The following is a 22,496-nucleotide window of genomic DNA, read 5'->3' as shown; positions in this document are numbered from 1 at the left end:
GCTAAGGAAGTGCACGGTCACATTTGGGCAGAGTGGGTCAGCTGTCTTGCTCCATAAGTTTGCGGTGAAATTTCAGATTTGCACAGTACAGCACAACTCCTTGCAACAACGCTGTGTATCATGCCGATAGAGAATTGTTTTACTGTCGGAACCGGACCCCAGAGCGCTGATAGTGGCACTTTTTGGCCTCTGTTATTCATGCCCTAGAAGGTTTATTGTTTAAGAAGTACATTTTCATTTCCCTTCTTTTCCTAATCAGGTTACTTGCACAGTGGGGTGCATAGATAAAGAGATAATGAAAAAAAAAAAAAAGTGAGGAAAGGAGAAGTTGATCAAGATTGTGACAGACCTGGAGAAAGAAAAAAATGCAGTGATGTACCCCTGCCCTTTAAAATCCTGCTACGTGCCCCTTTAGGGAGTGGAAAAAATAGTCATTGAGAGAGAAAGGATATTTATATCCCTTCAATACTCCCTCGTTCATCACCCCAGCCCTGCTAGATATTATATCTAGCTTGTGTTGTGTTTCTGTCTTAAAGCTGACTACAGCACAAAGAAAGAACCAATGTAAGCACTTCCTATACCTAGGCCCATAGAGTCAGGGGAGGGAAAGATAGGGGGGAAAAAAAAAAAAGGTCCAGGGCAGCAGGTCTGAGGCAAAGAGAATTATATATCTAGAGAGTTATATGTCTACAGAGAGATAGAGATTTCAAAGTAGTGGGCTTGCTACCACACCCAGGGAGCAGTCTAATAAGTGGATCGGAATAATAAGAGCCTACCTCTGCACACGGAGGCACAATAAACTACCGGGTAGGCCCTTCAGGGCATAACCTGAGTCACTTGCTGAGGTTAGACTGGGGCTTATGAAGCTTAAACCTGTGTAAGCAGTATTGAGTCTTGGTTTTTTTCCTGTCTGACCTGTTCATTGGAGAATAAACCTGAGCTCACAGTTTACGTAGTCTTTGCCCATGGATTTTACGGTACAGACAGGTACTGTATGAGCTTTTGCACACCTATTGTCACCATTAACCAACTAGGCTGTATGAATACGGGCCTGTTATCATGCTGTCTGGGTATTGCAGTTTAAATATTGTCCCATGCTGTGGAGTTGGGAAGAAGGAAGTTGTTTATTGTGTGTGTGCCTGCATGTGTGTGTGTGTGTGTTAGTTACCGTCATCCGTCCAATGCCAGACACCATACTGGGTTTGATGAAGACTTAGTCCTGCCCAATAGTGCTATCTGGGTTTGTCTTTACATTTCTATGTGTCTCCTGCACTCCAGCCACTATACCGCTGTCAACGGCTTTGGTGTCTTTTCCTTCGGTTTTCCTCTTTTATGCATGCATGCGTGCGAATGCTCCATGCTGTCCTGTTTTCCTGATGAAAATAAATGTGTAAATTCAAAGGTTCAGGAGAGACGGATACTGTATCCGACTCCCCTTCCCCTGTGTGTTGCCATTACAGCCCAGACTGCAGCTATATAATGTTGCCATATTTAGTGCAGGGAAATGTTTCAATGTTCTCCCATGAAATTCAGGGGTGATTTGTTTGGATCTCGCTCATTAGCCGTAGTCATCTGAATTATTGATGCAGAAGTGTCACCCTGCTTTCCCAATGAATGATGGCCTGTGTTCCCAAGTCATTTTCCTCCGCTGTTATTCCTCCCTCTCCTTTTTTTTTACTCCCCTTTCCCACACTTCTGGAACACATTTTCTGAGTGGCAAAAGGTTTTTCATCTGCCACTTTCGATCCCCTTGTCCACCCCTTTCCACTCCCCGGCATTTTTATCCTTCAAATTCCCTTCTTAATGCAACCCCCTTTTTTGACATTTCTATAATCATGTGGTGTCATGAAATGATTTCTCTCTTTTTCTTTGACCTTGTTCTCTAATTTTCCTCGTACATCAGGACCTTTCATTGTTCTCTTTGGTTTCTTCGTCCCTTTCCCTTGTCCCTTCCCGCTAACTCTTTGCCATTTTGCTGACATTTCTGAGGCTAATTTGTGGGCCGGCCCTCTTAAATCTGAGAGAAGAACAGCGTGTTTCCTTGTTGTGAACATTAAGTTCTCAATGCCATTCATCAGACGTATAGGCACTTGCTCTTTCTGAAATGACTTTCTCTCCTTTGCTTGGTTAGCCTTTGAGGCAGTCATTTTCTCAATCAGGCAGTCAATTAACCTACTAAATAGGCCCTTCAGGTATTTACGCAGTCAGTCCCTCACATAACCACTCTTCAGTCAGTCCGTCGTATACTCTTCATTGTCACTTGGTTACATACAGTTCCCTATTCACTCATATGTTAGTTTGTCACTATCAACAACACGATTCAATTCGAGGATGATTCGCCGGTAAACAATTCAAATGCCTCCACCAAATACCAATAGAGAGGACGGGAGAAAAGAAATTGCGACTGTAAATGACAGCAACACGCAGTCAAGAGTCACTCTGAGCTGAAGTGAAACGGATTATGGTTCCGTCACTGCATCGAATCGTCCACGCCTCATCATTTTTAACCGTCTTGAGGGATCTTTTCCCATTTCTGCCGTCCATCTTATATGTCATGAACCCGGCTAGTCTCTTAGTCAGCCATTGACTCACCCATTGCCTTCTGTGTGACTGCACTGAAACATGTGTTGCTTCAGGACAACTAAAAGTGAGATAGTAAGACCTTTTGGTTCCTGGACCTACTGTCATACTGTAAATGGCTAATATACCTCTTGTCTGATCATACATAACTTGTCTTTTTTTGTATCACTCCTTATCTCCAGTGAGAAATGCTGTAATCTCTCATTTGCATATATTTTTCTCTTGTCATTGCTCTTCTCATTCCATTTTCTTTATTTATCCCTCAACTTTCCCCTCCTTGTTCGCCTCCACACCCTTCCCTATTCCCCCCCCCCTCCCCCCACTGTGTGACAGACCTTGCTGTATAGCTGATGATATGAGGTGGCATATAATACCAGTGTGTGTGTGTGTGTGTGTGTCTGTCTGGCTTATGGCTGATAAGACGTCTCACTCTTATCCTCCCAGACAGACCTGTGTCGCTGTGACGGTTCGCAGGCCACACAAACTCACGTGCGCGCGCGCAGCTGCACCAAGACGCACTCACAAACACACAAGTATACGCGTTTAATACATATGCACATGCTTACACAAAGTCTCCACTGTGTACTAGGTTGTTAGATTGAAAGGCATACAGTTGAGCTGTGTGTACATGTTGCCTGTCACAGATATCTGATGATTCTGTCTTATTAAACTCTTAGTCTTTCTGCTTCACTGGCAGAAAGCCTGTTAACACTCTGCACAGGGCTAAAGACTGTGTGTGTGTGTGTGTGTGTTCTCTGCATGGTAGAGAAACTGCCTTATTGAAAACACTTGTCATGAGAGTTGTACAGACGAGAAAAGCGGGAGAGAGAAAGGGAGCGAGGCAGGTTTCCGCCTTGCCTTGTTTGACCCTAGGATAGCGCTCTTGTGGCCAGAGTTTGTCCTTGTTCGGTAAAGCGACACCTAGAGTTAACCAGACTGGTTATGAATTATTGAATTATGTTAACAAAGCTTTTTTTGAAAGCTTTCATTTCTCCAGGGAAAGTCAAATCATCACCGTGGTCTCTCTGGCTCTCCTTCCGCTTCTCATTCGCTCCGTCAAACGCGGTCACACCCGGGAGATGTTGGACCACAAAGCAGCGTCATGGATGCAGCTGAACGGTGGGGGGGGGCGCTAAGGGGCCGCCATCTTTAACCTTTAGGCTCCGGGGATTATCAAGGCCGAAAAATCCACCTGAAAGTGAAAGAAAAAGTTAGAAAAGTGCTCGTCCTCCTCCGCTCGATTGCATTGAGATAATCTGTCTAACTGATGGGTTATTTATGCCCCAGAAATAAGTTATTAAATACACACACACACACACAGCAAATATGTAATATAACATGATGAACTGAAGCAGTTTAGCATAAAGCCGTAGTCAGGATAAATGCTAAATGCCATTTCATGTCAGACCTGGTCTCTCTCACACTCTTTTTACTCAACAGCTGTTTTTACTCTTTTTTTAAAGTTGCTTGATGTCATTGGAGTGACAGTAACTACAATGGACATTGCTATTTTTACCCAAAGGTCAGCAGCTATGCATTCTTTTTTTTTTTTTCTGGCAAAAACTAGTGTAAGCCTATGTCTATAAGTTACTCCTTGCTTATTTCTCTCACCGAGACGTGCCCTGTAATGACTGAATGTCTGTTATTTTAGATTGCAAGTCTCATGCAGCGAGGGAATCGGCAGCTGTGCTATCACTACAAACTCTTCATATCTTCAGATAAACACGGGCACACACTCGCATCATTACCTCAGTATGGAAGCTTAACGTATCAAATTGAGTGGCAAAGTAGTTTTTCCTCAACGCCTCCTAACAAGCCCATCATCACTTTCACCTATCAATCCAGCAGAGGAGAGAGAGAGAGGGGGGGAGTCACATAATGAAAGGAAGGGTAGCATTTTGATGAATGATTTTAAATGGCAACACTTTTTAATCTTTTATGCTTGGCGAGGGTCATCTGGAATCAACATCAAAGTGTAGTCACGACCCATCATTTGTCATTGATTGAGTCATCAGAGAAATAGTCTTTCACAGCCAAGCCTATCTTTACTGTCTCCTGCTGCTGCAGAATGGTCTGGCTGCACCCATCATCATCATACTGATATAGGGGGGGGGGGGAATGCTCTTGCTTGTTTTTATTTATTTTTTTAAACCTTGGCCACCACTAAGCCCTGGAATGCGACGACGGTGCCTTTGCAAAATCGATAGCGTAGAGCGCGAAAGGGGAGGAGCATAGCGCCCGCAATACACGGCCAATGGCAGGCTTCTACCCACAGTGAGTCAACCTATCAGAGAGGTGAGTCCGCGAGCCCAAACGTTTGGGGGACTATGGTGCACATAAGTGGCTGCTGTGAGCAGGAAATAATACAACTTTTGATTTTGGAGTATGGTTCCCATAAAATTATGGCAAAATCATTTTTTATTGAATAACATAACAACCCCCCAGCTGGAAAAGCCTTGCCTGATTCCACTGTAGTCGCACATAAACACGGAGAGTAAGAGAAGGTTCTTTGAACTATGGCTGCCAGATCATGTCTTTTAATGAGGAGCTTGATTTGTAATGATTGTTGCACCCCTAGTTTCAACTGGCCACTTCCCCTTCCCCAGCTGTTCAGATTATTGACCAGCCAATTAGTCTCAGCAGCCGGGCTTAGAGCACGCTATGATTAGTGCAACTAGCTCACCATTTCCCTCGCGAGACCGACACCACTTTGCAGTTGGCGGTGGGCGAAGCGGCTGGAGCTCGCTGGGCTAGAAGAAGTTTCATTACTGTCATCACAGCCTGCGAGGCTGCATTCAGGGCAACTTGGACACGGGGTAAAGCTTTAAAGCACGCAATTCTTTTCAGGCAGTGAAACAAAAAAGGTTTTGGACAGCTGCTTTTCTCTGGTGGCTTTATTGCTGGCTCCTTCTGAAATGAGCTCTTTAGTCAGTATGCCAACCCATTCAGGTCTAAAAGCTTGTCTTCTCTGAGCTCTTATTTTTTAACAATAAGTTTCAACAGAAATCGTATCAAAAGACCAAGGACGATGCATAAATGCAGCCTTCAAATAGAACAGTGTCACCTCCTCCTCTGTCTAATTTATTGCTCATGGAAAATAAGCAATACTTTTCCCACACATTTGCACACCACTCAGAATATTTATCTAAGGTAAAATTTTATATTTAGGGCAACTATATGAGTAATCAGTATAGGGGGGGAAAACCGCTGTGTGAGTCATTGGACTAATATAGCACTTTGTGTCAGACCAAAAGCTTAAGACGGGGGTCGCCAAGTAATAGTTTGCATCTGAATAGAATGAATAAAACCATAATCGCAAGTACGTTTTTATTTCCTAAAAAAAGCTTTAGGGAGACACAAAAAGAGATGAAAGAGACAGACAGACTAGACTCCTGAGTTTTGCTCAGGATATTTTTTAATACATTTTAATATTTCCTTTAACTGTTTAACAGCATGAATTGTTTAAAATTATTATAAAAATAAAACATGTTTTCAAAGTCAATGTTAGCACTCAAATTGTACTATTAGGTACTCGTATCAGTACTGGCAAGTATCTAAATATAAGTACTTGGACTGTAATGAAGTGGTACTAGTGCATCCTTAGTTGTAGGCAGCCGGGGGTGAATTTCTATTGTGGATAGTGTTTCCATTGCACTATAAAGTCAGGTATACTTGTTTTTTTGTTTTTTTTTCCCTTTAAGAAGTTCATTCAAAACCTGCTATTGTGTAATAGGCCTGGTGAGACTGAATGCTCACCTAGCAGAAGCAGATAACGAATGTGAATGGCTTATAAGGCTAATTAGGAACACATTACGCTCACAGTTATTAGGCGCTAACACTAGTGTTACTTCCAAAGGCTAATGGGGTTGCATACTAGGCCAATTACACTTGTATTTCTAATATGCTCATATGGGCATTGTGCACTTGACCCTGACTCTGACCATTAAATATGATCACTGCAGGGCAGGCAGATGGGCACAGTCTGCAGGTGCATAAAGCTAAAAAGACGTGTGAAGAGAGAGAGGAGAAGATGGAGGGTTCAGAGCTAAAGGTCACCACAGCAGTGACACACAGCACACCCGGGGAGCGGAGAAGAGGAAGGCAGCTGAGCTGGTAGTCAAGACAGACTCACGATGTCAGGACCTTTTCTGAACCCAGACCCCTCACTTCCACGTCGTCTCAGTCTTTTGCTTCACACGTGAGCCAGCAGTTGCCACCTTTGTGTGTCTTTTCTCATCTTACACATCCCTTCTGTTTTAACACTAATTATTGTTGTCAGTGTACCTTCAGCAACTGGAAACAGGGATGTGACAGGATACTTTTTTCCACCGTTGTGTTTTATCGGACAACGCTCCCCAGCCGTTAGGCAAGGGTGATTATTGAAAACGAGAAGTAAGAGAATTGGAAATGTGTTTGCCTTTTATCATGAAATGTGGGAAAAATGTCTTACCTGTGGATACCTGTCACATAGCTTAATGTAAGTAAGGGATGATTGAGTAGCGTGAACGATTGTCGGCTGTGTTTCTATCACATCCCCTTTTTTTTCGTCTCTCAAACTCACTGTGGCTGGTGTTTTTGTTTTGTTATCCGCTGACAACCAAAGCTCAGGAAAACTGTCCGTATCTCAAGTCTACTTTTGGTGCATTTGCAGTTGCTACATTTGCTACAGGAAGCTATAAATCCTTCACAATAAAATCCTTCACAATGAACTGACTAGTGCAAAGCTTGTGAAGCGTTCAGATGAATTATAATATTTTTAGTTTCCCCCCCAAAAAAAGAAAAAAACTAATTTTAGCTCAGAGTGAAAACTGACTTTGCTACTTGGCTGCTGATGGGGATTATTTAGCAGGCTGCTTGGTTTTACAGTGCTAAAAGATTAGCAGTGTAATAAGCTCAACCCCTCAGTGTGTGTCAGATTACTCCAGTATTGAGGTAATGTTCGCCCGAGTATTACCTCACATCTCATATTTCATTATGGGTTACAGAATTTGTCTTTGCGACTAACTTTCCTCCTCATCGCCTCCCGCTGCACACTCTTACGGCATCATATGCTAATTATACCCTTTAATTGCTAAAAAACCTTTTACACACACACAACCTTTCATTGCCCCTAACACCCTCGACTGAAATCTTTGAGTATATTTTTCTTTCTAATTTGATGCAAGATAGTTTGAAAGGTATGTGGCGGTACATCAAGCTGTGCCTCTCAGTGCTTAATTAAACCATTAGACCACCCACAGCTGACCCGGGCTTTCAAAATCACTAAGCAAGCTGAATATACTATTTGGACTCTTTGTGCCTGAATCAATTGATCACATAACACAACACTTTGTATGAACAACCTTGGTAAGAACATTTCTTTCTTTCAGAGGAAGAGTGAGAGTGAGCTGGAGTAAAGATAATAAGGCACGGGGAGACTTAATGGCACCGTGTCCCCTACATCGTGGTGAATCACTCATGTGTCGGGGAGATGGAGGAGCCCACGTATTGGCTCTGTGTTCTTTTCAGAATTCAAGAGAATGGCTCTTTGCTGCAGCCAACACAACTCTAGGGCTCCATTTATGTTATCTCCACTCGGTTTTTCTTAAACATTCCTTCTGGTTTTCAAGCAGGTAAATAGATTTGTCTTTCTATCTGAAGTTGCTTTTGATTGTTTTGTTCCTTTTCTGTTACCAATGGCAGAAAAGTTCAACGCCGGGTTGCTCTCGGTGCTTTCTAAAGTGTGATTGTTTTTGTTTTGACCTGAATTAGACAAAATTGCTCTTGAAAGTCAACTACCTTACCGCACGAAGGAGCATCTCTTAATATTTCTTCCTCTGGGTTTAAAGGCAGTTAATCGCATGAATGTGTGCCCACTGAACCAGCCTTGTGAAGCAGAAACATGGCCTACCTAACGTTGCCTATACCTGCCTGGTGCCTGGGTCAAGGGTAGCCTACCACCGATTTTTGCCGTACAGAAAAAAATCATCTGATACAGTACCTCTCTGTCATGCATAGATTGTCCTGCCCAATCCCTCAGGGAATTTGAATTAGCATTTTTCTTTATATAAATCCTGTGATGCAATTTTTTTTTTTAATCAAAGTTTCACCTGATGTTGACTGCTGTAAGCTTTTCTGAAATCCCCCCAACGAATGTAAAACCTTGAGCAAACTAATTTACACACAGATTTGTTTTGCCTTGCATTTTGCCAGATAAGCATACGCTCCCTTTATCACATGCTCATGGCTACTAAAAAGGAACAAAAACAAAGTAAGGAAACCTTTACGTTTTGGGTGTTGGGATCATTACAGAAATGTAATAGTGATGCTTGTCTGGTTAACTGTCACGCGCTAATATCGTCATTGGCCAGTCGGCACCGGGGGAAACTAGCATCAACTCAGTGTTGACATGATTTTTTTTTTTTTTTACCTATTTGCGCCCACGATCATGTTTAGCCGTGTACGGTATTACTGGCTTTAAATATTGTAAGGCATATACGATCGCAAACCTGAAACAATAACACGAGCTGCGTGTCAGTCAGAGCTCTGTCGCCATATTCTGCTGTTTTAATGTCTGTCTCGACTCTCTTCATTTATCATCTACTGTGTCCCTTTGCTTTCTGCTTCTCTATTTGTCTCTCTCTCTTACGTCTTACTTGCCCAGGTTTCTCCTCCTTTATTCATCCTTCCTCACCATCCGTTTTTTTTTTCATTTACTTTCTTCTCCTCCCTCCATCCTTCCATCCCTTGGCTTCATTTTGACTATAGTGACCATATGCTCCCCGAGTGCTCAAGTTGACTCCCTATTGTTTTTTTACAGTAGGACTGGCCCTGTGTGTCCATCCCCAGTTTTTTATTAGGATGCCTTTATAACAAAATCAACCTGCGCTGATGCTCCGTAACTCAATTGGAGCTCTGTGCTTCCCCAGAGAAATGATATCTGCAAAGACGGGGAAAAGCCAAATAAAGGGGAAAGAAGGGGTGAGCAGAGGTCAAGCAGAGTGAATAAACAATCACCCGTTGCATTCTACTGCTGCTCTGTGGCTGATCGAATGTACGTAGAATCGGTGATACTCACTAGTTTGTTGACGGTTTAAATGACTGGGTTTAGTTAGACCACTTCATAAAGTCTTTGTTAAAATATCCCATATGTTTCTCCTTCCTCCACAACAGGCCTTACAGATGGAAATAACCAATAAAAGTAAAAAACAGAAAACCCACTATAGCGATCAGCAACTCTAGAAATAGCTTGGAAAAAAAAGCTGTCATTTTACGTTAAAACATGATCTTAAAGCTCAGAATGGCCTCCAGTGCAGACAATTTGAAGGACTTAATTTAGTTTGTGGTCTTAATTAAATTGCCGTATAATGTGATGAATGGGGGGAATTTAACCTAGCCACCCACAACCAAACCCTATTGTGTTTTAATCGCTTCCACAGCTTTAACATTAGTCTTATTACTCCTCCTAAATGCCATTTAAACCGTCTAAAGAAAGTTAACTTGATGAAACGCGCACACACCCTAAACCAACAATGACAAAATACTTAACAGGCACCCTAAGGGAAAGGGAAGATTTAAAATGTCATGGCGGGGGGGGGGGGGGGGGGGCTGAAATCTGTAAGAAAAAAAGAAAAGAGGCATATTCTATAAGTATGACAGAGGGAGACACAAGCTCTGGCGCTAATGGGGGAAAGATAAAAAAAATCAAATCACTAGAGGGTGACAGGTGGGAAGACGCGTGGACAAAGGCGGGGGGGGGGGGAATGCGTTTCAAATAATTGTTATTGGGAAGATAAGCTGACAAATCCCCACCCTCAACCCCTCCACCGACAAGTCATGATATTTCTGGAAATCGCAGATTATGGGCCGACAAATATGGAGCTGGCAATATAAAAGCATGCTGGTCTGATTCAATGGAGGTGAGAGATGAAGACAATGGCTCTGACAGGCAAAGTGACTCAAACAGACACACTCTCAAAAGATGTGCTTACATCACACCATATTAACTGTTCTCTGCCACCCTTTATTAACAGGATTCTCTTATTACCACCGTGTGTGTGTGTGTGTGTGTGTGTGTGTGTGTGTGTGTGTGTGTGTGGTCTGCTAGCAAACAAACTGAGGCAAAAACCATGTTTGTCACATGTCCATCTTCATCGCTGCTCTCTGTCATCTTCATGTCCACTCCCTTTTAAAATATGACTATATAGTATAAATATAAATATAAATATAATATAAATATTAGAAAAAAACGTCATCAGGGATCTATAAAAGTTATATTTGCTCCCTTTTTTCTTTTGTGCTGATCCAATCCGTGACTCCGGATCCGAACCGTGAGCTTTATAACCCGTTGCACCACTAGTATTAGACTATCCAGGCGGTACATGGCAAGTTGTTTTTTTCAGCTCTATTTTTACATTTTCTGTAAAGAACAGTATTGCAATATATCGTATCGTGACGTGCTTGCCAATACGCAGCCCTAGCGTGCAAGTATTCTTCGTCTTAGATCAGCACAGAAAGTCACAAAGGCATCAAAAGGACTAGAAATGAACGTGCAATATGTTTTTTGTACTTCTTTGTGTATGTGTATGTCTCTGAGAGAGAGATAGAGAGAGGTTGAGAGATGAGTCTTTGTTCCTTGTTACACCAAGCCAATTTCCAGTAATCCCCCTTTCAATGGAGAATTGGAGGAAGTGTAGGAGCATGATGGCCAAAGCCGAGGCCCATTCACTCACAATAGACCTCTGGTTAGACCGCTCAGAGCTGGGGATTGTGCGTTGAACAAATACTGTTGGCTTTTCATGGGGAAGGTTCGCAGATCAAACCTCTGGCCGGGAAAAACTGTCCCCATCTAGTAACTACAAGAAAATATGGGATGCCGAGCATTACTACTGCAATCAACTATTTGCTATAAAGATTTAGTGGACTTATGTCTACCTGAGGAGACAATGAAGTCTCCTCCTCCTCGCTTTGTTGACATAGCCGGGCCGCACCTCATTTAGTGCATGTATGTGCATGGTGCGTCAGCTCTGCAAATAAGTTTGGCTTTCGTGTCTGCGTAGATGTTTCATACACTTGATTGTGATGTGTCAGGAAGCCTAATGCGTGTGTCTGCTCCGGCTCTAATGCAGGTCAGCTTTTAAAGGACTTCGTGGACTAATTACTCGGTTGAGCGACTCAGCTGATTAATAGACAAACTAACTAACCACCTGAGTGCCTGCTTAATACACTGATTCAGTGACTGACTGACATGAAGTTAACGAATTTCCATTCAGCTGATTCGCCAACTAAATAAATGAACTGACTGACTGGTTACCCCAACTGGCTGCGGGACTGATGGGTTGACAGTCTTTTGGGCCGGCCGGCCAGCAGAGTGTCCACTTGATTGAATAACTGGCCGCCTGATAAACTAACCGTCTTGTTTCGGAACCTCTTTCCGTGTGGTCATCAGTGCATGAGTCGCTTCCGCCTTACACTCCATGTGTCATCTCTCTGTCTCTTATTTTCACTCTCCTCATCATTTCTTTTCCTCTATCTGCTCTTTTCAGTTTCTATTTCTTTTTTTTCCTTTGACTCTCCTCGGAGTGCTTTTTTCCTCTTCTCATCATCTCCTTCTCTCAGTTTGAGGATCCTCTGCCAGCGAGAATGTTTCTCTTAAAAAGTTTTTTTCATTCGCTCAGCCTTTTATTCTTGATTTAGCGATCATATGCGGTTCTCAGTGACTTGCAAGAAATGTGGAAAGGACACGGAGTTCCTGAAAAGACGCCAACAGGAAAATGACATCATGAGAAAAGGGAATGCGAGGAAGGGAAAACAGAGATCTGCAGAGACCACAGTTCAGTGCTAATGATAGTCTGCTGCATACCCTATGACCTATAGTGTGTGCGTGTGTGTGTGTGTGTGTGTGTGTGTGTGTGTGTGTAGTTATGACATACATAGAGGGAGCAATGCAACAGAAAATCTGATGGATAAAGCAGGATATCTGCACACCATTTCTGCATCTTATTCTCACACACCTACACACACACACACACACACACACACCCTAGATGTGATTCATAGTAGGCCCTCTATGCTTAGCAGGGTAGAGAATAAATGTTTTTAATGGTCCTAGGCTGTTTGGAGTGCTTATGTATTGTACATGTTTGTGTGTGTGTGGCTCACGTCAAGTAGGGAGCCATAACACTGATGTGTGGGAGTCACTTGAAGGTCTAACATAAGGTGTTTAAATAGCTCTGTGTATGCATTGCTCCTTAGGAGTGTTTTTAACATTTTTGTCTCGTTACAGACAATAGTGATCAGTGTGAGCTCTCCAATAGTGGTCGTTAACTCAAACAAAGAGTGAGCTGTTATATGAGACGGCCTTTTATTTCCGTTTCCCTCTGTTTTAAGAAGTCAGATTTAAATTCAAAGTTTTCTTTTTGTTCTTTAATGTTTGCTGGTGATGCAAAATTCAACCTGTTTTTCGTCTTCATTCAGCACTAGATTAAAGGACTAATCAGATTGAGATGTAACACAGTCTGCAGTAAGTCATTCGTATCAATGGCACGAACCATTATTACACGTACTGTACTAACAGGGGCAATCAATGCACACTCTAATGCAGTTTGAGCATAAGACATAGATAATATGTAGTATAATGCCAAATGATACTCCCAAACTTGGGATAACTTTTTAAACAGCAATGGTATAATTGTACATTTTAAGACCCACCTCTCCTCAAATGACGAAGCCTTTACTTTAAAACATGCACTCCATAATAGAAAGTATTCTCTCTTTGCAGCTGATCTCCATCGATTACAAAGCCCTCACAAGTAGTACTCTTGTATGTTTCCAGCACCGTTGTTTGTGTGTGTGTGTGTGTGTGTGTGTGTGTGTGTGTGTGTGTGTGTGTGTGTGTGTGTGTGTGTGTGTGTGTGTGTGTGTGTGTGTGTGTGTGTGTGTGTGTGCACAGAACATGAGTAAGGAAGTGCATCATTACTGCTGGTATGATTGGCATCCAGGACTGACAGCTCTCCTTTTGGGGCTGAAAGCACACGGGTAAAAGCTTGCTGGATAAATTAAAGGCAAAAAAAAGCAAAGGTGTACAAGAAGCACTTTGAACCTCCTCTGGACGTGTGTGTGTGTGTGTGTTGTATTCCCTGTGTGCTGTTTCTCTTAGTGCATCTCACCTCTCATTATACATGGCTCATTAACGCTGGAGTGTGTATTACATTGTCTGAATTGAACAAGCAGTACAGCAGAAACACATTACATACTATTGTGTCTTTTTTCTCTCTCTCTCTCTCTCTCTCTCCTATCTCTTCCACTTTTTGGTTTTTGTTTGTCTTTGTCGATCTTGTCTCCAGGCAGTTTACTTGAGAGATTTAGTCTTCAGCTGTGCTTCGTGTCTGAAGCCAAGCCTATTACCTAATGTTTGTGCATGTGTGTGTGTGTGTGAGATAGAGAGAGATTTTGTGCCTGATTAGCAGTAGGAGTGAGATGCAGTTCTAAATAATTTAGCTACTGCCTACTTGAGCCAATACTAGCAAACTCCTGGGTAGAAAGAGGGATGGGAGGGAGTGTCTGTACATGGAGCGGCCTTGGACGCTGCCGCCATAATACGTTAGTCCTCATACCCGATGTAAACTCATTGCAGACTGGAGATTTGAAAGAGTGCTGCCACAGAAAGCCTGTCAATCCTCTCTGCTGCGCAGCAAGAAATAATATGCTTTGACATTTAAACTCATTCATAAAGCATTAGCTAATGAAATCACTATTAAAGGCAGGTATTCATGCGTCATTCGTTCTGTTTGAGCCGGGGGGGCGTTGATACATCTTGTCTTTTCCAAGATAAACTACCGTTCTGATTGGGTAGGAAAGCTGCTTAGAGCAGATCCATCAGACAAAAGTCAATTATACTACTACTAATCCTAGGAGTAGAATTTATCAACCCAAAGCATGCAATTAATATCGGACTACAATGCTCTTTTAGTAAAAAAAGAAAATAGATGTAGCTCAGTCTAGTTCACAAAAAGTTTTATGGTCGTACAGAGTTGCTGTACAGCGTGATCAGCAGAAGGAAAACAACAAGCGCTCTCAGTATTTCCTCAGTCATGAGTTCAGAGCTCAAGTCTGGCAAAGATGATGCTGGAAGGTACTAAGCGGTGTCCTGCTGAGAACTAACACAGCACACACACACAGCACCCCACCATATGAGTTTGCTCTTATAAGCATTTAAGCATACGAATGTTAGTCAAGCACCAGCTGCTGTATGCGGCGTGTTGTTGTTGTTGTACCTTTGGCGCTGTGTTCCGACACTGACTCTGTTGTGACCTTTCAGCTAAGCCCAACTGGATTTAATCAGCAGCAGACTCCTAAAATTCACACACAAACACAGCCAAGAACTGTCCATACACACACACACACACACACACACACACACACACATACACATTCACACACCTAGACTGCTAAGTCAGGGCTCCTTCTTCTGTAAATAATGGTTAGGTTTGTTGTATTCCAGAGTCTTTGTTTGGATCCCATTAGTCCAAAAAAGGCCAGAAGTCAAACCTGTTAAAATGTGGATTCAGTAACACGTTGCTGTGTATCAGTGTTTGACTTTCAAAGCATTTAGCAGATACAGTACGGCTCCTGGCTGGTCGTTGGATGTTTTGAATGTCAGAATTTAGGAGACGTTGCCCGTTTTTAAACCAAGGTCAGCGGATGCTACCAATGGGTCATTTTATACGACTGTACCAGAATGTCTTTGCAGTTTCTTTATACAGGCTTGTTTCCTCTATGACAGGAGCGGTGGTGGAATAAGTATTGATATCTTTCACCAAAGTAAAAGAAGCAGTACCACAGTATATACTCTATTTCAAGTGAAAGTTCTGAATTCAAGTAACAGTACAAAAGTATTGGCATCAAAATCTACTTAAAGTATCAAAAGTATGTGTATATATATAATATATATATATATGTATATATTTTGTACTACTAATGCATTCATGTATAAGCATTATACATTATTCTATAACATTTACACACTATTAAATATAAATCTTACAATGCATCCTATTTGATATGGTTTGTATAATTTGTCAGATAAATGTACTGGAGTAAAATGTATAATATGTACTTGCAGTTAAGTGTAAAGTAGTATACAATGAAGAATACTCATTAAAGTACAAGTAACTCCAGAATGCACTGAAGTGCAGTGCTTGAGTAAATGCACTTCCCATCTGGTTGCAGTTCTATTCTGCAACTGGATGGAAGTGTTTTTAACATTTTAAATAATTCAAACGCCTTTATTTTGAATCTGCTGTCGCTTAGCGTTGTTGGACGCACTGGGATAGGGTTACTGTTTGAATCTGAAAACCCTAATGTGGATGCAACGTCCTCGCTGCCCTTTTCCTTGTCTGTGTGTTCAGAACATGCTGTCGGAGAAGGTTGACCAGATGATGGAGTGGTCCTCTCGGCGTTCGGTCGTCCGGATGAACGGGGACAAATTCCGTCGCTTCGTCAAGGCCCCACCCAGGAACTACTCTGTCATCGTCATGTTCACTGCCCTGCAGCCTCAAAGGCAGTGTTCTGTCTGCAGGTATGCACACGCACACACACACAGACACACACACAGACACAGACACACTCGAGGCCGCTGCACCTTGTTTAGGCCATGATCTGCATGGCTCCTCCTACCTTTACAGCCCCTAGAACTCATCTGATAATGTATGTACCCTTCTTCCACATGCACATAGAGATTTATAAACCTTGGGGAAAGACAGAAAACAACATTACATAACAAAAACCTGTGGATCACGTTGACGTTTGGATCAAAGGGACTCCAGCTGGCTGTATTACCAAAGGGTATGAATAAATTCAACAGAACAAGGCCAACGAGACCAAAATCCAGACAGCAAGCTTTAAATTTGATTTATATTTACAAAACCAGACTTGAATCATGTTTGCAGCAGAAATGCAATGGGGCGGGGTCAGGGACTAGCCCAAAATGCTCATACAAGATTAGAGGTTTGATTTAATTTTTTAGTTTAAAGTTTAAATAAATTCCAATTTGAACCCAACAGCTTGAACTCCCTGACGATCCCAGTATTTCAGGACCATGGACAGCTCTGCACACAGCACTGGGCTCTGTCCATGGTCCTGAAAGCTACTTTGGAGTCGAGGTTTTCTGCGATCATCATGTCTCAAATACTGGATTCATGCTATTACGACACCGAAACCAAGACGACTGCAGCATGATGAGCAAGAGTAAACACAGGAGTACATCTATATTTTTTTATTCAGATGTACTCATGTATTTATTGCAGACATTGTTGTATATGATAATATGCACACTACCTCATATACGGGTGAAAATGTAGAGAGCCCCCTATTTGGATTACACACAGCATGCACACAGAGGAAACCAAAGTTGTTATTTTTGTAAAGCTTTTCTCAGGGTAATGTGAATTGCAGTCAGCGCTTTTATATTTTATGTTTCTGGCTCGCTGTGATTGTTTTTCATTGCATTTTTACTGTTGTTTTCCTTGTTGCACTCACATTTACACCCTCGTTAAGTGCTTTGTTACTGTAAATGGACGGAGTTGCAACTAAAGGCGGCGGGTGGTCTGCAGATTTTTCTTATATTATCCCACAAATCAGTTTCTCTATTATTATTATTATTATTACTTTGTATTATTACTTCGTAAACCCAGGTTTGAGTTGTATATTCCTGAATAAAAAAAATAGACTAATGTGGAAACCAGGCTTGCCTAATGTTGCCTAATTGACGTTCATCACATTGGCATGCGTGGTACTGTATAAATCCTGCAGTCTGGTCTCGAGTAATGTATGACTCTGTTTGTGTGTGTGTGTGTCTCTCTCTCTCTCTCTCTGTTTGTGTTTCTCTCTCTCTCTCTCTCTCTCTCTCTCTCTCTCTCTCTCTGTGTGTCTTTCTCTCTCTGTCTCTGAGAGGAAGAGTTAGAGTAACGGATGGATGTTAGACGGTGACCTGAGTGTCTGAGTTAAGAGGACTTTCGGGCAGTGAAAAGACAGCTAATCACTGAGGTCCTCAGACCCACATCACTCTTCAGCTTTGTCCCAGTTCCATAGCGCGTAGTTTTTCTAACTCGGCAATTTGTAAGCATATCGATGGCCAGTATTTTGACACAATGACACATGGCATTGAAATGGTCACGTGACCACAAGGGGTGCAGAAAAAGATGTCAGCAGCAGAACAGAGACTCAGAGGGGACTCACGAGAAAACTAAAGTTACTGTAGCTTTATGGGATAGGAACCTAGGTACAGTTTAGAGTTACTGTAGCTTTATGGGATAGGATCCTAGGTACAGTTTAGAGTTACTGTAGCTTTATGGGATAGGAACCTAGGTACAGTTTAGAGTTACTGTAGCTTTATGGGATAGTAACCTAGGTACAGTTTAGAGTTACTGTAGCTTTATGGGATAGGAACCTGGGTACAGTTTAGAGTTGCTGTAGCTTTATGGTATAGGAACCTAGGTACAGTTTAGAGTTACTGTAGCTTTATGGGATAGGAACCTAGGTACAGTTTAGAGTTACTGTAGCTTTATGGGATAGGAACCTAGGTACAGTTTAGGTGCCTTGGCTGTCTTTACCCGAGTGGGTTCTCTTTGTTTTTTTGAAAGGCAAGTAAAAAGAAGCACTCTTTACTTCTCCCTTTGCTTGTTTAATTATTCGCTTTTTGGAAATATATATTTCACCGTAGCAGAGGAAGTGCATCCACCCCTGTATTCAGTGCTGATTTATAAGGAGACTTTGTTTTAGATAAATTGGTTGGTTGTCATGCTTACATTGATAAGATGGGACACAAATTAACAAACGGAAAACTTTTAACATCACATTGTCTTTTAGAGCGTTTTCCCATTCAACACAAATGCGATGATCAGTTCAAGTTTGGGATCCCATAGTGGAGACAGGTTGGGTTTGGGGGAAACACTCTTAGAGCAAAAGTGAAATGTATTACTGATTTAAATGCAGATTAAGGATACAGGTAAGGGCCGTACGTATGTTGAGCTAATTTGCATGTATAAATAAAGTTTGAAAATGAATAGTATAATGTTTAAAGTTACACATCTTTTATGCCCATTGAATAATCAGATAATGTTTTATTAAGAAAACAAATCTGGATAATGTTTTTACATCACTGCTGTAAAACATGATTGAAGTGTCTTATGCTGAAAGACAAACAACTTAACATCTTACATTCTCACAATATATATATATATATATATATATATATATATATATATATATATATATATTTCTTTATTTTGCTTTATTAATTTATTGTTTTTTTCCATTATGATAACATTTCCTAATAAAAGGAAAAACCCCTGCAACCAAAATAAAAGTCTTTCATCATTAGCACAGTTGTCAGAAGGTAAATAAACAACAAAGAAATAAATAACATGGACTCTTAGGACAGTTAAAACCATATCTCAGTGACACGTTGACAACTCCAGCAAATTGGTGTTCACAGATAAGATAGGGAAGAGAGATGAGCCCCACTGTACTCACTGCTGGCCTGATTTTCAACTTCATCTCCGCTGACTTTTTGAGACGGTAGATACTTCAAAGAGACGTAACATTAGCCCCAAAAATAACAATGTAACACTGCCGCACATAACACATCTTGACAGACAATTTCCTAACTAATTAAAGCCAGCACACGAGGCAGTTGACGCAAGACACTATGTCAAAGTGAACTTTAGCAGATGGAAGGAGACATGTATCTAATGTCAGAGACGAGGGAAGGAGGGAGCTAATAGAAAAGGGAGACGGCCTCTTGGCATTTCCGTGTTTATCTTGTCATGTAGGAGGATAAGGGCGCAGACTGGACTGACTATGACTGGTAAAAGAAAATAACGCCTTCATTGGGCTGCATTTGAACATAATAGAAATAAAATGACAAATGAGATTTGTGGAAGTGTACACTTTCTGTTTCTTACTCCTGTCATCTTTTCATGTTTCTTTGTTCCTCATTCCTGCTCTCTCTCTCTCTCTCTCTCTCTCTCTCTCTCTCTCTCTCTCTCTCTCTCTCTCTCTCTCTCTCTCTCTCTCTCTTAAAGGCAGGCGAACGAGGAGTACCAGGTCCTGGCAAACTCGTGGCGTTACTCATCTGCGTTTTCCAACAAGCTATTCTTCACGGTAGTGGACTACGATGAGGGAGCGGATGTTTTCCAACAGGTAAGTCATTTATCACTTCCCAATGTATTTACCGAAAGCCACTGCAAGTTGAGACTTGTATCCTTCCTTTTTCACCCTCCATCCCCTCCTCGCCCCGCTCGCTTGCACATAACGCCCCTCTTTTGTTCTCTAACGTTATGCCGGTCCCTCATCATCACCCACCCCATGGCTTTAATGAAACACGTTCACACAGCAGTGTGGCAGCCACTGAAAACACCACTGTCCCTTGTCGCTTGTTGTTTAAAATCTGCTGGCTTGTTATTTTTTTTTGTGTTTATCTGACGAAGCTACAAGACCGAGGAAATACATATTTGACACCAAAGGCTAATTACTGTGGGTAGAGGATTATTTTTATCATTGGATTTACCTGACTGCTGGAGGTAATTTGCCAGCTGCAAACCGTATTAAAACTCCATATGTTGGATGAAGAAAAAATGAGAACAGAAAAGTCACTGAAATGTGGCGTCTCTCTCCTCCTTCACCAATCCCCCCCCTCCTCCTTCGCATTGTGGTCCACTAGTGTCGGACATTGACAGTTTGCGGCCGACAGTTCCTTCCTTTTTTTTATATACCCACAAACAAACAAGCATACAAGCAAAAAGGGAATTTAATGCTTAAAAGCGCATGCAAACAACTCAAAATATACACACCACTCGCAAGCAGAGGCTTTGTAGAGTAATGTGTGTTATATAGAGAGCTGCTTCCATTCCACGTACACAAGAAAATATCCCATCATGTTCTGTTCTGCTTTTTTTTACCTTGTCTTTTGACTTTTTTTTAGTGCAAACACTAAAAAAGGCCCAGTAAACAGCATTTAATGGTTTGAAAGAATTGGTCCAAAATTTCAAATCTGGTTCATTTATTGTTATTCGCTTCTTATTTATTATATAGGTGTGTGGAAAGTTAGATTTTTATAGTCACACATACTTATTTTTGTAGTTTTATTCTACTTTACCATGAACTAGAACGTATTAATTGTATTGGACTGTAGATGTGGTCCACTGTGAGGAAAATGATTGATGACTGAATTGAAACCCATCTACAATAATTATAATACACGACTGTTGCTTTAAACAGAGTTAAATATCCTGAGAAATAATTAAAGAAATCATTTTATTGTTTAACTTTTGATCCAGTGACACAGATTACAGACTCTGCTGTGCGGTGACGTTGGTGGTCTACAGGAGATTTTGACACTTGTCAATCTGTGGATATAAAATCATTTAGGTTGTGTTCTAGCTGTAAAACCAAAATGCAGACAACGGATGGGCTCTCCCACAAAACAGAGGGACAAAGACAAGAAATAAATGCTTTTTGTAACTACAAAACTTTGTTCCTCAGTGTTTTTCTTCTGGTGTGGCTTCTATGATATCAGAAATGTTAAGATACATTAAAAGATCTTCAACACCAACGAATGGCTGCTGTCTGCAAGCACTTTTTACCTAAATACAGGAAAAAAGATACCAAATACAGAGGTAAATTCCCAGTTGTCCCTTTTATCCTACACTCTATACTCTTAGAGCTTTAAATAGCTGTGCTCAGTTAGAAATAGCCTTGTTTTGCTTCTTTGATTTATTTTAGACCAAGGAACCCAATGAAGGCAGCACTAACACATGGTACCACATGGTCCTTTAAAGACATTTCTCTTTCTTCTTCCTACTTCAGAGTTTGCTGGCCATTTTTCCCTTTTATTGATTTAATTATTAAATCTTTCCCTCTGACTTTCCTGCAAAAAGGCTTTCTGCTTTTCCCAATTCTGTCCACTTATGTTCTTGTCATGAGAAAAAAAAAGAATAGGCTAGTGAAGTTTAATTACATTTCCAGCCTCTTTCTCTTTCCTCTTACTGTTTCCATGTGTGTTGGCATGAATGCACACTTTTGTATTTGAATTCATGGACATGCATACCCGGGATACCCGGGACAAAATGGAGAGGAGGAGAAAAGGATGGAAACGAGAAGAGAAAAGGATTCTCACATTTACATGCTTATCCTTTTCTCTTCTCGTTTCCGTCCTTTTCTCCTCCTCTCCATTTTGTCCCGGGTATCCTGGGAACAACGGAGGAGTGAACTAGTTGACTTTATCATTGTTGATCGTTGCAGGGGTCCTGGGATTTGGAGTTAAACCGAATGGAAACATGGAGGGAGGGAGAGTGGAAGGAAGAGAAAGTTCTACTAGTTGTCTTTATTTAGCTGGGTGTGTGAGTAGAGGAGGAAAAAACAGGTGACACAGTAATGCAATTCTACAGAAGAATATATTTTTGCAAATGAATTATTGGAGATATCCTCGCTATTCAATTATTAGCTGTGATAGCTAACACCCCCCCATTTACTGTCATGTAATTAGGTAAAAAACACAGAGAAGCATATGAAAAGATTGAAAAGCAATACTCTGATGAGGTTTGTTATGTATTATGGTCTTTGAGGGTTATTATTTGTCACCAATGTTGTGCCAAGCCTTTTTGATATCGAGTATTTGCAACATCGGGACCGAATACTTCCATTTTCCGACAAATACAGTTGCATAGCGCCACTATGTAGCCGGTCAGACATTGGTAGGGTGTTTTAAACAACTGAATAACTCTGCATGATAATACATCATTTGCATCACATTATAAGTTATAGATATTTGTGCATCCCTAATTTTTAGTTGTAGATCCCTACTTTGGGCATCACTCACGAACAAAGCTCTGTGTGTGTGTGTGTGTGTGTGTGTGTGTGTGTGTGTGTGTGTGTGT

General features: G+C 41.4%; 1 protein-coding gene across 1 annotated transcript in view; it reads left to right on the top strand.

Moving 5' to 3' along the window:
* Positions 1 to 22,496, top strand: part of tusc3 (tumor suppressor candidate 3) — a 58,051-nt gene that overhangs the window by 4,319 nt on the left and 31,236 nt on the right. Inside the window, exons 2-3 of the mRNA XM_031864463.1 lie at positions 15,969 to 16,138; positions 19,644 to 19,761. Of these exons, the coding sequence (XP_031720323.1) occupies positions 15,969 to 16,138; positions 19,644 to 19,761 (288 nt within the window). The remainder of the gene's footprint in view (positions 1 to 15,968; positions 16,139 to 19,643; positions 19,762 to 22,496) is intronic.

This window comes from Anarrhichthys ocellatus, unplaced genomic scaffold (genome assembly GCF_004355925.1).
Source record: "Anarrhichthys ocellatus isolate YVR2014 unplaced genomic scaffold, GSC_Weel_1.0 scaffold31, whole genome shotgun sequence".
NCBI lineage: Eukaryota > Metazoa > Chordata > Actinopteri > Perciformes > Anarhichadidae > Anarrhichthys > Anarrhichthys ocellatus.
The sequence above is the reverse complement of the archived record's forward strand: the minus strand, read 5'-3'. Positions and strand labels throughout refer to the sequence as shown.